The sequence below is a fragment of the Heloderma suspectum genome, chromosome 5 (genome assembly GCF_057233095.1).
Source record: "Heloderma suspectum isolate Gila_16-S chromosome 5, 16-S_ref, whole genome shotgun sequence".
Lineage (NCBI taxonomy): Eukaryota > Metazoa > Chordata > Lepidosauria > Squamata > Helodermatidae > Heloderma > Heloderma suspectum.
In genome coordinates this window covers 69,927,896-69,944,098 of record NC_139462.1, presented here as the reverse complement: position 1 = coordinate 69,944,098, position 16,203 = coordinate 69,927,896, and the positions used below count along the sequence as shown (strand labels likewise).

Below are 16,203 nucleotides of genomic sequence, written 5' to 3'. Positions count from 1 at the left end.
AACTATACAGCAGTTTTAATATAATACAGTTCAGTCTAGGGCTGCACCTTTAATTCAAGAAAATAATTAACGATAAATCTATATTTTAGCAACTACACAATTGCTGAAATACACAATCATCACTAGCTAATAATCTACTAGAGCAGACAGCTCTAAAGACTTCTGGAATGCTCTATTACAACAAAATAATTCCACTTTCAATGTAATTCTGTCTTTAGAGACTGTTATGAAATCTGGTGAATTAATGATTCCCAGTATATATGCTGCTTGCTAGAGAAGTGTTTGGAGCAGTAATGAAGCTTAATGAAGCTTTTTTACAGGGAGATATGTATTGCTAATGCTTGTCAATAGGCAAAACCTAACAACAGTAACAACACATTTGAAGAAACATTATGCTTACTTACCTGCATTCATTTTATAAAGAGGTAACACAAAGATGGAAACATTTTCTATTTAGATTCAAATTGATAGCCTACCACTGTAGTGCTTCATTGCCTTTCTGACAGCAGTTTCTTGCAACAGATTGTTTCTATCACTTTTCTGTCATCTGCTCTTTTGATTTCCTCCCCTTGTTCCTGCTTGCTTCCTTGCTCACAAGACGTCTGGCACAGGACTGCTGCATTAATGCACCCTAAGGTTTACAATTGTACTCCGATGGTAACTGCAGCTTTGATTACTTTGTTTCTGCTCATACCTCTCCAGAGTGCCCTAAGACACTCCTCCAACATATCACATTACACATATTTTCTTCCCCTCGTTCCCCCATTCCTTCTCATGCAACTCTTTCCATCACTCCCAATTACTTCACTTTTCTGCAAAATTCTCCAGTCTCCTAGATCCTTCCTTGTAATTCACTTTCAGTTAATAACAGCAGACACCCTGAAGCAATTCTAAGTAATTCTTCTACCACTACAAAATCTTCACCTTCAATCTTGCCTAATATTACTCCAGATCAAATATTACTCTATAAAGTCATCATTTTCACATGCACAATCATCACTTATTGCCTATATGTGGCAGTCATTGATGACTTGTTTGTGTGACTGAGACGTTACATGTTACTCATCATATACAGAACTTCCATGTCACTCAATCTCAACTCAAACAATATTTTTCAGTGGAGAAATTTATCAAATTCATTGGAAAATAATGAAGTGGAAGAGCCAATGTAGTGTAGTGGTCAGAGTGCTGGAATAGAACCAGGGAGACCCAGGTCCAAAGCTCTACTCAGTCACAAACCTCACTGAGTGATCCTGTGCCAGTCACTGACTCAGAGCCTAATGAACCTCACAGAGATATTCTGAAGATAAAATGGGAAGGGCAAAGTAATACGCATGTTGACCCAAGTTCCCTGGCCTGGATGAAAATGTAATAAATAAAACAAAGACTGATTATGTAATGTTCACTGCACGTATGAACCATCTCCAAATCACAATTTGTACTCCTGCAGCAGTCAGTTCCCAACATATTATGGCCCCATGGTCCCAAGAGCAACTACAAGGCATTCTAGGTTTCCTTTTCTCATTCAGTGTCGTGTCAAAATATGGCCTAACAAAACAATTCTCAATTATCCACAAGTGCTATGCCATGAGTCTCCTTTCTCAAACACTTAGCCATATACATGCAAAGTCAGCATCATTGCATTAAGATCTATTACCTCTCCAAGTCATAATTATGACTTTTAAACCATTAACAAAGCCTTCCCAAGTTCAGGTGCTTGCAATTGACATTAACAGTCCAGATGAGCATCCCAGAGTTGAACTAATTTTATATAAAAGAGAAAGGGGAAGGAAGAAAATAAGAAGCATAAGAAAAAGTAGGCACTAACACATTTTGGCTTATTACCAAGAAACATGCTCCTGAAGAACAGGTATCTTGGCTTTCCATCCTGTGCTATTTAAATTCCTTTTTAACTATTATCATCTTCCCTTGGAATTTAAACTGACGTAAAAGATTTGGCAAAGGAATTACACTCGTCTCAGATAAGCTTTTGTCCTCTAGTGCAGAGTTACAGAAGTAGATGAACACAATTTACCTGCGCTCTACAGATATTATTCAACAGACGTGTGTGCACCAAATCCAAGCCTATGAAGCCTGCAAATTGAATCTATTTATGCATAACCATTTTCACAACTCTGAGTTGCAGAGGTGAGTTGTTTTTCCAGGTTCCCCCCAGAACTCCAGTGCTAGAAACAGTTTCACAGAAACTGCAGATTCATAATTCTAGTGATGTAAGAAAACAGTCCTCAGAGACTTAAACGTTGAGGTTAGTCACTGGGGCAAACTGTCTGCATGCTAATTGGCAATGGAAGTAATAAAGAGTTTTGATAACATTGTAAAGGAAAACCCCACTTTGCTACTATCAAAGGGTGAAAGCACAATAATATAAAGAGGCACCGCTACACATATTAATTGGGGACCAGATCATCAATGCTCCATAAGCAAAGGAAAAAAGCAAGCACTTGGAGCCTCAACCCCTTCACTTTACAATAGGATCGGCCTCAAACTTCCACTCCATATAAAAAGCCTAAAAGATAATTGGGCTAAACAGAAAGGTTTACACTGAAAGTGTGCTTTGTACAATTTGAGTTTTAAACTGTTTTAATTGTGGTTTTAAGGCTCCAATCCTATACGTGCTACATGGTAGACATATAGGATTGTGCCCTTAACTGATATTTCTCTTACATGCTGTGTTATTTTGTTACACTGTGGTATTTTATTATTATTTCATTATAAACCACCCTGAGAACTCCTCTGATTGAGGGGCAGGACAGAAGTTTATCAAATAAATTAAGTATCTGGGTTTCACTGAAGGGAGACCATGTGTTGCATTTCCTTCCTCTTTCAACAGTAGGTAAATTCTTTGGATGTCAGTCACTCATGAGCAATGCATACACTTCAAGAAGAATGCATTTCATTGTCCCCCTCCTCTTCATATTTAACAGATGAAGCAACCAATTATCTAAAGATAGCACAATGTCAGCTCCAGCTGATGAAGTGCAAAATATGTTTCAGATGTGTGTGCACCAAATGTAAGACTATGGAGCTTGGAAACTGAATTTACTTACGCATAGCCATTTTCACAACTCTGAGATTCAGAGGTGAGCACTCTACAGCTTCAAAACAAGATCAACTGAACTTAAGTAGCTTTACTGTTGGCTTCTCAAATGTAGTTACCAACCAAGCTAAACAATAACATTGGACAAATGCAGAAAAGTTGGAAAACAGCCAAAAATAATGGGGCATATTTTGTGCAAAGGGTGTAATCTCAAACAAGATTCTGAACACAATTTTGGAATGGTTCTTCTGCCCCGAAATCCCTTATAACTGCAGTATCCAGTATACAGAAATGGAAAAACATTCTATGATGTAGAAACATCTGCTCACCCACCTTCGCAATTGTACTTTCAGATGCACAGATGAGAGAATTTTACGCAAATCAGCTTAAATCAGTAACCCAGACCAGAGGTTGAAAAGGCACCTTGCAGGGCATTCAGAACTCTTTAAAGTAGAAACTATAATAATATTTACTTATTTATTCTGAATCTTTTATTGATAAAGATGTCAATAAATAAATGTCAATAAAACCAGGATACATAAGGTTGCGAGAAACAGGTCAGGGATACAGCTAAAGCCACACCATGGCATCTGGCTGTAGCTCCTTCAACACAATAATCACAATCAGAATCAATTTCATTGTGCAATTTATATGGAAGTCTACACAGAGTGAGTGAGGAACTAGACTTTCCAATATCACCACACTTAAAAGTATGAATGGAGACATAAATTGAATTTTGTAGGTATTAGCATCAATCCTAAAAAGAAATGTTTCAAATTTCTAAAAAAGCAAAAGCAAATTTCTAGAAATTTCTTTCTGATCCTGATAAAGCTATACTATAATTGTATTCAGGCCTAGCAAACTACAGAGAACAAGCTGTGGTGAGCCTCAGGCTCATACACTTCTTCCCCTTATGCACAAAGGACAGAGGAGATTAAAACAGGGTTTCATAATGTTTTGGCCTCAAGGGCCACATACAATGCTGGCTTGGGGGTCAGGGTCATGTGTGCACGTGTGCACATACACGTGTACACACATACACACACAGATTCAGAAGCGGTCAGAGGGTCTGAGTACCCTTGCAGGGCTGCAGTAAAGGCCACTGGGGTGGGGGAGGCATGCAGTCCCCAGGCTGTACAACCCTGGATTAAAAGCTTCTACTTCTAATTTGTAGCAAACCATAGTTTGCCGCATTTGGACAAAATGGAAAACCATAATTTGCCATGGAATATTTTAATCTCCTCCCACCACTACATGCAAAGGAGGGAGGAAAAGGGAAGATGCACAACCCCAACACTTCCAACAGCTTACTCACAGTCTTCCAAACAATGGTTTGGATTGTCTGAATGAACATCGCCTCAAAGCATCTCTCACCACATTCACTCAGTGAGAAAAACCAGGAAAGTATTTAAGTCATGCATTAGTGCACTACTTTACACCCCTTGAGGAATGCAATAGCCAGAAGCTTCTCTATGTCACTGACACCACACAGCATACAACTGCTGTGTAATTTGAGCTTCATCAGCATTACCACTGTAAACAGCCCTGCCATGCTGCACACTGGGATAACATCATGGCCTGGACAGAAATCAAGTGTAGAGCTCCTCAACCTGGTATATAAGGGTACATATCTTGGGCTCCAAGATCACCACAGACAGTGACTGTAGCCATGAAATTAAAAGACACTTGCTCCTTGGGAGGAAAGCTATGGCAAACCTAGACAGCATAGTAAGAAGCAGAGACATCACCTTGCCGACAAAGGTCCATATAATCAAAGCTATGGTTTTCCCAGTAGTAATGTATGGCTGTGAGAACTGGACTATAAGGAAGGCTGAGTGCCGAAGAATTGATGCTTTCGAACTGTGGTGCTGGAGAAGACTCTTACGAGTCCCCTGGACTGCAAGGAGGTCAAATCAGTCAGTCCTAAAGGAAATCAACCCTGACTGCTCATTGGAAGGACAGATACTGAAACCGAAGCTCAAATATTTTGGCCACCTAATGCGAAGAGAAAAGTCACTGGAAAAGACCCTGATGCTGGGAAAGATTGAAGGCAAAAGGAGAAGGGGACGGCAGAGGATGAGATGGCTAGATAGCATCACCGATGCAATGAATATGAACTTGAGCACACTCCAGGAGAGAGCGGAGGACAGGAAGGCCTGGCGTGCTATGGTCCATGGGGTCACAAAGAGTCAGACACGACTTAACGACTGAACAACAACAAACTAATAAATATTGGTAACAAACATTTTACATGACTTCTCTAGCCTAACCATCAGATCACATACCGAGATGCAGCAACATAGCACAAATACAAATTCCCAAGAGCCTACTAATGCTTAGAAACAAAGAGCAGACTCAGGAGACTCCACAGCATGAATAATTTGTACCCGTGCATGAGGGAGAACTGGATATAGGAAAATCATCATGGGTTGGGGCAGAGGAACATCAACAGCCCCAAGGTCCACTGAGAGGAGGAAGAAGCTGTGAAGTCTTGATATGTTTCACAGTCAAGGCATTTTATTCAGGGTGTTACAGTCAGTCCTGATGTCAGTCTCTAGCAGAAATGACATATTTCCTTGCTCCTATCCCTGTCATGGATTCCTGTCCCGCCAAGTCCTAAGGACTATCTTTGTATCCTTCAGGGAACAAAGTTCTACCTCGTCCATGAAACTGTCCCCTAGCGCTTACTCTCTCCTAGTGAGCCTGGCTATTGGTCATTACCCCACCTTCTCACACTCTAGCAAACTCAATAGATTACTACCACTCTGACCTCCCCTGAACTCCTTTAGTACTGTTGTATGTCTGACAGGAAGACAGAGAGAGAATTTAATATTTCTCTTGCATTCCTAATAGACTGAGCTGGAAGGTGGGGTGAAGGGTAACAACAGGGCTGGCTGAGACCAGAAAGAGCAAGCAGCAAAGAAAGACTGTTTAAGAAACCATGGGCTTCATAAGACTTTACAGAACGCACACATCCAAGTAATAACACTGATTTGTTGTGTCCAAACAGAAAGTTGGAGGAACATGAGTAGGCTATATTCTCCTCTACAATCTGCATGTGTTCCCTGCGAACCTGCCCTCTGACATTACTACCACAACCTAGATGCAGAATTTGCTTGTGCATCTGACTAGTGTTGCTTCCAGTTGTGTCCAAAGTAATATACAATAGTGACAAGTGATACTGACTAAATAAATAATACATACCTTCTGGATCTTGACCATATGAAAAGTAAAAGCTTGGATCCAATAGAGTCTTCGGCATATGCAGAAGGTACTTCCACTCAGGGATGAAAGGGATACCTGATTTCTACTGGGCAATAACAGACACTGTACATTTCACTACTTCATGAGATGGCTAACAAGTTGATGTTTACTTTTAAAAGCACCTAAGAGAGAAACACCTGAAACTTACACTTACTTGATAGCTTTCTTCATTTGTTTTGAGTACTGAAGCTTGTGCACTTCTTTTAGTTCTGGGTTGGTCTCCCCTCGTCCTGTCTCTCCCCCCCCCTTTTTTCTTTCCTTCTTTCACTTCCATTGCTCTTTGTTTCTCACTAGCTCTTGGGGAAAATTCTGGGTTAGGATGGATAAGATAGAGTTTCTTCGGTTTATATTACGTACTTTTACAATCATTAAAAGTGATAAGAACAGCAACTAAAAAAAGAACCTTGGTGGGAATTCTAAAGAACATAGTACCGTTGTAATCATTTTCTCTAACCTCATTCACCCAAAATATTTTTGTTGTTATTGTAGAAACTTAAAAGAATAGTAAGAGCAAGCAAGACAAAGTCAAAATGAATTGTAAAAGTTTAGTGAAATCTTCAGGTAACTGAAAAGATAAAAAGTGTTGGGCAACTTTTCTGTATAATCCTCAAAATACCTTTAACTACCTATCTGCATAGTTAACCTATTTAGCCATGTAATTTTACCAACAATTATCTTCCCCTTCTTTTCATGCAGTTGTTGATAGCGTGTGTGTGTTTAGTTCTCTTGTTAGCACTTCTGGCAAATGAAGCGTTTCAGAAGCACCATAACAGACACAGATATCAACTGAAACTGCAAGATATGATTGTATACAACAGTTAAAATACCACAACTACCTAATTACTGTTTTGCACAAGATATGATTATTCTTTCAGGTTCTTTCACTTTGGAAACAGATACTATACAGTTAATAACCTTTTTTCTTATTCAAAGTTTAAAAGTTGTTTGTTCAAAGATTTTAATTTGAATCAGTAAGATGTTGGTATGCACAAGGCAGTCATTCAGGTTCTTTATCAACAGCACAGTTTTTTTTCAGCCCTCATGTGTGACATAAATGTATGTATACCTAAAAACTGAGGTACTCCATGCAAACTGAAATTCTTCATTTTTCCCCCTATTGAGAAGGCTGAAGTTAGCAGGTGTGTTGGAACAGATTAAACAAAGGCACTAGTGTTCCAAAGCTCTGAGAACTACTCATAGCCTGAACATTTTTGCCAATTAAGAGTTTCTTGCATGAAAGGCATTTTAATTCTGCATGTTCAAAAGATACTGAGCCTATGCCATAACAGCAGTTTTTTCCCCAAAACTGAACCCACAGGATAATTGCTGCCTTCTTAATTCTAACTGTTCAAATATACTGAGAGATCTTGAAAACATTATTAAGGACCAAACTACAGTAAACACAGTGTGGCTGCATAAAAAGTCTCTCCAAGACACATTTTCCCTTTTCTTCCTGTGATGTGACCACCACATTATATATTTCCCAGTCCCTACCAGTCAATAATGTGGAGTAGGGGCAGTAATATATAGGACATGAGGACATAATGTTCATTAAGAACTTTAGCAAGTGCATGTCATTTTGAGGAGCTGTAAGATAGGTCAGGCCTTCTTTTAAGAAACCAAGATACTTAAAGTACTGTAAGACTAACCATGTATGTGGTAAACATCTCAGTAATCAAGAGAATGTGCCAACAAAATAACATCCATCTGCTAATATTGCTTCTTCTTTACCTTCTTCCCATGCATTCATTATTTTGGTAGCCTCCTGTACTAAATAAGCATCACTACAATTTGGTGTTTGAGGTGAACAACCCTTCAAATCGAGTCTTGAAAGTGCACAAAACTACTGAAATGATTACATAAGGGAATATTTGTCTGTGTTTATATAATGGCAACATACAAGCCACTATATGTATTTTGAATACATATAATACATGTTTCCAAGCTTTTCTGAATTAGCCTAGAACATTCAAACAAATAGTTTCACCAGGTTCTATGCACTGATATAAACACACTGGCCAGGTTCGGACAATGAGAGGGAGAAACAGTGCAGTGCTGGTTGTTTCCCCCACCTCTGAGCATGATGGTCGTGTGACAGGGACTACCCGCGCCACAGGTTGCCATGTCATCTGAACTTGGCGCACAGGATGGGCATAGTAACTTTTCACTCTTGACTACAACCCCTACAGCAAGGCAGTGATTATAGGGTGGGTGAAAAGTCACTACGCCTGCGGCAAGTTTGGATGGCACAGCAACCCACAGCGTGGGTAATCAGGGTAATCCCAGCCACACAACCGGCATGCATAGAGGAAACAACCGATGCTGCATTGTTTCTCCCACTGATCCAAACCCAGCCACTGATATTGTCAAAGGCCTATTTCAGTTTTTAAAACAAAATAAGCCCAAGACACTCTTTAAACTTCTTCCAAGTAACAAAAAGTTGCCTAAACATTTTTAATGGCACAACCCTGTATGCATCTACTCAAAAGTGCGTTCCACTGAATTCAGTGGGATTTATTCTCACATAACTGATTATAGGTCTGCAGCACAAGTCATGTTATTTCATATTTATTAGCTGTTAGGTAAGTCACTGATGCATATAGGTATTTACTATCTGCTACTTTCATTTGCTTCTTCGATAGACACTATAGGCACAATCCAATCCACTTCAGAGGATTCCTATAAGGTAGCTAAAGGCCTCTCCACCACCTTGCACACAGGCAGTTAATTGGGCCATTAGGGGAGAATAGTAGACTTGTGCGCACCTTGCATATTCCACCTAGCATTCCTCCTCCACTTGGTGCACAAGTAACTTGTACAGAGGCAAAAAGGAAGACTGGAAGGAGATATGTGAGATCTACACAGACCTACAATTCCTACCACCATGCCACCTGTGCAAACACAGGGAGGAGAAAAACAGGGCTCCATCAATCCTATGCAACTCATCTATATGCATACATTCTACCCACAGTGAACTGGATCATCTCTGAAGTTGAAATATTAAAATCAGGAATAAAACAATTTGAAATGCACATTCTCACACACACACACACACACACACACACACACAATTACTGTTGGGGAATACCTGCCACAGTTTTTGCCTTAACAATTAACACTTGTCTTGCCGTAACTTGCTCACAATCCTGGCCTGACATCATGTTGCAGTAGTACAAAGGTTCAGACTCTCCATTCAGATCAGCCTCAGGAATGGCAATTTAGTCATCGTTAACCACCAAGATCATTCAATGTGTATGAAGCACTGACTGAAGGCAAAGCATCAAGATTTCCAGAAAAATCTGGTTGAAAATCACTGACAAATAACCACACTGAAAAAACAGAAGTAAACCAAGAACTACTTTGTCTTTCTTAAGACATAATGAAATATTCTTCAAGACAATTACTGGGACAACAGAGATTAAAAAGAAATAACCTGGATAACTCGGTAGCCATGGAAAAGAACATTTACTATTGAAGGAAGCACTGAAAATCACAGATGCCTTAAAAAATTTAACTTCAGCAGTGCAAAGTACTTCCCCTTCTATGCAATTGTCAAAAACAAACCAGTAGAAGGCCCATTTGCTAGCTTAAAATGCTTCCAGTGCTGCTGACCAAGTGCATTTCCTGCAGTATGATTTTATTTTACTAAAATTAGGGGCCAAGTGTGGCCTCACTGATCTAAAGTACCTTTTAAAATATGTTGCTACAGTGCTTTTAGTGTACAGATACTTAACGGTTGAAGTGCTAATGCAGTCCTTATGTTCTGGAATTAGCTTTCTGCGCTTTCTTACATTGGTCCTATCTCTGTACTGAAGTTAGTTTTTTCACTGTGTCATTTCTTACTCTTTTTTTTTTTTTTTAAAGAGCTGGCACCAAGACAGTAAAGTTTAGCAGTTCACTTTACTTGGCACAGAACATGTTTTGTCTCTCACAGCCTGGCCTGATGGACCGCTACATGATAGCAGATGCACAAATCTCGCCAATCTTCTTGCTGCTGACCAACTGACAGCCTTTTCTTCTTCTTCTTCTTCCAATAATATGCAAGTGAGACCCATTACTAAGTATCCAACTTTTCCCAGACCTCACTACATATTTACAAACAAAACCCCAGGTAGCACAATTGTGCCCCTTTATTACCTTTCTGAATAATTAAGGGAGCAATCCTATGGCCGCTAGTCAGCGGCTAGGCAGCCATAGGATATGTCGGTTTCTGGGAACCAACCTCAGAGCCCGCACTCCGAGGTCGGTTCCCAGAGAACCAAACTTCCCCCCCTCCCACACTGCCTCGCAGGCAGCTCAGAACAGCCCCGTGCTCCGCACTCAGAAGAGGAGCACAGAGCAGCGAAAATGGGGTGTTCTGGGGAGTGTTCCACGGCGGGGAAGGCAGAAATGCCGGTACAACTCATCCTATGTGTCGTCTGGCAGCCGCTGCCCCTGCTCCGCCTTCCCTCAGCTAGACAGCCAAAATCGGCTGTCTAGCCACAAATGCAGGGTGACTGAAGTGCCGAGGGGACGATCCCTGCCGCACTTCTCCTGCCCTGCATTGGATAGGCGGTCACCTCTGAGTTCAGAGGCGGCCGCCTATCCCCATAGGATTGCACCCTAAGTAAATATAGTTGGAGTAAGAGGGTCAAGCAAGGGCAAAGGTTTAACACAACACTAAAGTAAGTAAAAGCCAGTAAAAATATTCATTCATTTTTTTAATATGTATGTGGTTTGATTCCCACCCCCACCATGCACACTGCATAACCACCAAATGCAATTGCAGGCACTCTTGGAGGATACTGGTTATCTAGACCCATTCCAGTCTGGGTTTTGATCTCGTTATGGGACTGAATCAGCCTTGGTCACCTTGATGGATGACCCTTATCGAGAGAGGGACATGGGGAGTGCAACCCTGTTAACTCTGCTTGATCTCTCATCGGCTTTTGATACCATCAACCATGGTATCCTCCTGGATCTACTCAGTGGGATGGATATTGGAGGCATTGTGCTACAGTGGTTCCAGTCCTACCTACGGGGCCGATTTCAGAGAGTAACATTGGGTGACTTTTCCTCAGCCCCTTGGCAACTGGGTTCCGCAGGGTACCACCTTGTCCCCAATGTTGTTGAACAACTATATGAAGCCGCTGGGAGCAGTCATTAGGGGATTTGGAGCTAAATGCCATCAGTATGCTGATGACATGCAGCTCTATTGCCCTGTGACATCTGAATCAGGAGAGGCTGTGAAAAATCCTGAACCCATGCCTAGACTCAGTAACGGGCTGGATGAGGGCCAATAAACTGAAGCTGAATCCTGGCAAGACAGAAGCCCTGTGGATGAGTGGTTCCCAAGCCCGAGAGATAGGCATATTGCCTGTTCTGGATGGGGTTGCAATCTGTCTTAAAGATCAGGTTTGTAGTCTGGGGGTACTCCTAGATCCATCATTGTTGCTGGAGGCCCAAGTGGCTGTAGTGGCTCGGAGTGCCTTTTACCAGCTTTGGCTGGTTCGCCAGCTATGGCCTTTCCTGAAGGGATAGCTTGACCATGGTGGTACAGCTCTAACTCATGAGCGTTCCAACTGGAGGTCAGCCTATATTAAAGGCGCTATGGACTTTGAAGAAGCACAAGTACAGAGCGAAAGGGAGAAACGAGCTCAGCGGAAGGCACGTCAAGCAAGCCCTCATTGTGACCGCCTTCCACCTGGAAATCTATGTCCTCACTGTGGGAGGCTGTGTAGATCCAGAATCGGCCTTTACAGCCACCTGCAGACCCACTGCTAGAGATTAATGTGTTGATTGACCTATCTTCTATGAATGTCTACTCCTTTTAAAGAGTTATCCATATAGACTATCTTTGGAAGACAATCTTAGTCATGAGTGATCACCATGATGATGAGGCATTAGTAACCTCAAGACTGGATTACTGCAATGCACTCTATGTGGGGCTGCCCTTAAGGCTGATCCAGAAGCTGGAGCTAGTGCAGAATGCAGCAGCTCAGTTGTTGTCAGGAGCTGCTCCTTTTCAGCATGCAACTCCTTTGCTGAGGGAACTGTACTGGCTGCCTATTCGCTACAAGGCCAGGTTTAAAGTATTAGTACTAGTGTACAAAGCCCTAAACAACTTGGGACCCGGATACCTGAGATGGTGCCTCCTTCCTTACCAACCTATCCAGTCACTGAGCTCATCACAGGGCATGTTCCTGGTAGTTCCACGTGGACCCATGGCCCAGTTAGAGTCCACTAGGAAAAGCGCCTTCAGTGTGGTAGTCGCCTTCCTGTGGAACTCCCTGCCTTTGGCGGACAGGCAGGTGCCAATACTGTGTTCCTTCCAGTGCCTCCTGAAGACGTTATTTTGAGAGGCCTTCCTTGCGTGACCAGCTGTGGTTTATTAAATTTGGCCTTACTGGAACTTGTTTTTTTTAAAACATGTTTTAACATGGTGATTGATTCTTTTATCTTTGCTGTTCACCACTCCAAAATCTTCTGATGTGGAGTGGTATATAAATATTGTAAATAAATAAAGTAAATAAATAAACAACCACCAGGATAGGAAAAACAAAACTAAATAAAACTTCCCACTAGTCCAGGGCTTCAGGATGAGCAGTCTCCAAAGCAATTAATTGGACTTGCCCACAATTTAAGATTTTGACAGATAACATTATTGCTGAAAAGGACCCAAAATTACCAGTAACCATAGCAATTAAAAAATAGTGTCCCTTATTAAAATCACTTTTGTAGACATCAATACAGGCCTTTTAGAAAGCAGGACAGATGGCACTAACTCCAATAAACAAAGTAACTCCATGAAGCATTAGCTATTGAGCTAAGGCTTGACAGAGCGATGAGTAAAAAGCTTATCTTTAAATGAATGGCAGTAATAACCCCTACAGTCGCTATTCCAAAGCAGAGGGAATCTGCTCAGCTTAACACAACTCTAGATGGGTTATCCTGTGAAAAATTACTCTGCGAGCATCTTCTTCCACTTCAGATCCTGTATACCAAGTGCTAATAATCCAACAAAGACATTGGGCCAACTCCTGTCATTCCACGGAAGCAGGCCAGAAATGAAATGTACAGGTGGATAAAAAATAACACTTATCCCATTGCTTAAGAATTTCATTCCACTTCTGAACAACATACACTTGCCAGAAATACCACAAAGATGACAAAAACAGTAAGTAAAATCCAGGAATGAAATTAGCTGCCTATTATAAGGTTAGAATATGGAGAATCCTAAACAGCAAAGAGCAGTAAAACAAAATGTACAATATGCAAAAACGTGTTTCATCTAAATGTTTACTTTCAAAAAAAGGATCACTGATTGCACTGGGTAGTTTAATCAACAGATGCAAGGAGACTATGTGTTATTACACCGTTATGCCCTAGCAATCACAAACTGATAGACCAAATGATACACTAAACCTTGGTTTCCTTAAAGCAGAGTTCTAAACCCGTACTGCAACAAAAGAATAAACAAATCAAATGGCCAGTACACATTTTAATGAATGCTGTACATGGCTTATTTATTGGCAGTAAAAAAATTTACATAGTTCCTCAGTAACGTTGTAGAAACCCAGTGTCTAAATTGTGAGGGGAGTCATTGAAAACCACCCCACAAAATTAGCTATGAAGCTGTCTACTTACTGAAATGAATGCTCAATTCAAACTTAGTAACAGAGACGGGTAAAAGCCTAAATTAAGCATCCATCTTAATGCAAGCACCCATCTAAGGTTTGCTGGGGGAAATGGGGGAAGGGAAGCCTAGTGGCGGTTGTGAATGAATGAGCGGCTTTTCTTCCCGTAAGTGGAAAAGGATTAGAGGTATCTGAAAGCAGCAGATTAGCTGATGTATCCATGTGCAGATAGGAGGAGGGACCCAAAGTAACTAAGTTGTGTGTGAGAGAGAGGCATATACATTTTTAAAGAGAGAATGCAGTTCAATAGTAATTACGTTTTCTAACAAAACGATTCCTTCTTCACCCACCACCCCCGCCCCTCTGGTGTACTCACAAATCACTAACAGCACAACTCTATGGGCAAATGTAAATGTAACGTGTGAGTTTTTTCAGAAGGATAAGGATGCGATTCAAACATTTCATGGGCTCTCTCAATTAAGGAACATTAGAACTGCATGCCGAGGAAGGGGCCGTGTGTGTAGGCCGGGGGGGGGGGGGGGGAGAGAGACAGAAACCAGAGGATGTTTATGGCAGAGCTCTCCTCTCGACTGGGATTGAAGTAGGGAAATCATGCCCAAATGAGATGGGGGGGGGGGAATAGCAGAGGAAATAAAGGAGACACTACGCAATGGCGGGGGGGGGGGGGAGATGTTCCTGGGGTAGCAGCATCACCAATGGTGGTGGGCTGGGGGAGAATACCTGGGGGCTCCTGTCGGCCGGGTTTTTCATGACCGCCTGGCGGAAGTTGTTATCCACGTAGGACGCCATCTCGCCCCTTATCTGCTCCGGGCCGGGCGCTGGTCGCCGGCCCCTCGGCTTCGTCGTTCTTCTGTCGCACTCAAGCGCCTATTCCCGGCCCAGAAGCGAGGCGGCGACTGAGCCGGGGCGGGCGAGCTCTTCACAAGGGGGAAGGCGGCTCCGGCTGGCCGCCCGTGATTCCGGCTGCCGCTGCTCCTCGGCGGCGGCGGCGAAGGATCCCTCCGCCTCAGTAGCGCCGCCGCCCGGTCGGGGCCTCTGGCCGGGCTCGTGGGTTCTGGCGGCGGCGGCAGCGGCAGCAGCGACGACTCCCGGCTCCGCCCCTGCCGGGCTGCCCGGCAGTGTCGTCGTCGCTGTCGTCGCCCTCCCCCCTCAGCCGCCGCATCCCCTTAGGCGGCGGGGCGGGAGAGGCACCGCCGCGTCCTCGCGAGCCGGGGTTCCGTCTCTGGCCTTGAAAGGGCGGGCGGACAGCCGGGGAAGGAAGGCGGGGGCTGGGCTGGGCTGGGCTGCGTCTGCGGGGAGGGTGTCGGGCGAGCGGGCCGAGGCTCACGGCGGGAGCGGCCTCCGGCGGGAGCGCGTGCTTTGTGCCGCCGCAACCATGGTGAGGAGACGGACGGAGCGACGGAGAGAGCGCCGCCCGGCCGCACCGGGAACAACGGCGGGGGAGAGGGGCGGAGCCGCGCCTCCCCCGTTTCCCGCCCCTCGCATGTAGTTCGCCTCTCCTCAGCCGCAGTACAAGCCGCCGCCTCCCTCTCAGCAGGGTAGCTGCTCAGGCAGCGGGCGCTGCACGAACGGCACGAGAATGCCTTGTTCAGACCGAAGCGTCGTCTGCGGCCTCCTCCTCGCCCGCCCCCTGTACACGCACCGCGCTTCTGTACTCCCCCTTGCTTAGCACGCCGCGGGTGGGTACGAACTTCATGGAGCTCGGGAGAAGGGGAGGAGCGCAGCCCCGCGCGCGCAGGGACGCGCGTTCCGTCGCCAACTTTGCAGAGCAGCGGTGTGCGCGCTGGGGAGGTTTCAGAAATCGGATCCGCTCTCGCCCCGCCGCTGAATGCGAATGCCCCGCCGCACCTACCAGCGCATGCTGGAAGGGCGAGGAAACGTTTGGCCACGTCATGGCGAGTGGCCCGGCGGCCTTTTGGAGGCGCCGGCAGGCTCCGCGCTCAGGCAGTCGTGCGAATCTCCGCAGCAGCGAGAATCGCTTTCCAGCGGTGACCCCCGTGCCGCTGCAGTATGTATGCAGTTCCGTGGGAACAGGGCCAGCGTTGGGGGTCTTTCCATGCTTATATCCGAGCAACGCATGGTACCAGTATGAACGGATTTTATGCAGAGTTTCTCAACACTCAATGCCCCCCTCTTATCCACACAACAACCCTGTGAGGTAGGCTAAGCTGAGAGCTGATGACTGGCCCAAGCCACCCAGTAAGCTTCCAGGCTGACAGGAGATTTGGTCCTAGTCCGACAGTT

General features: G+C 43.9%; 1 protein-coding gene across 7 annotated transcripts in view; it reads right to left on the bottom strand.

Moving 5' to 3' along the window:
• RAPGEF2 (Rap guanine nucleotide exchange factor 2) overlaps positions 1 to 15,840 on the bottom strand; it is a 251,319-nt gene extending 235,479 nt beyond the window's left edge. For all 7 annotated transcript variants that reach the window (XM_084856366.1, XM_084856370.1, XM_084856368.1 and 4 more), the window contains exon 1: positions 14,680 to 15,840. In XM_084856366.1, the coding sequence (XP_084712492.1) occupies positions 14,680 to 14,748 (69 nt within the window). In that variant the 5' untranslated portion in view covers positions 14,749 to 15,840. The remainder of the gene's footprint in view (positions 1 to 14,679) is intronic.
• Between the last annotated feature and the right edge of the window lie 363 nt (positions 15,841 to 16,203).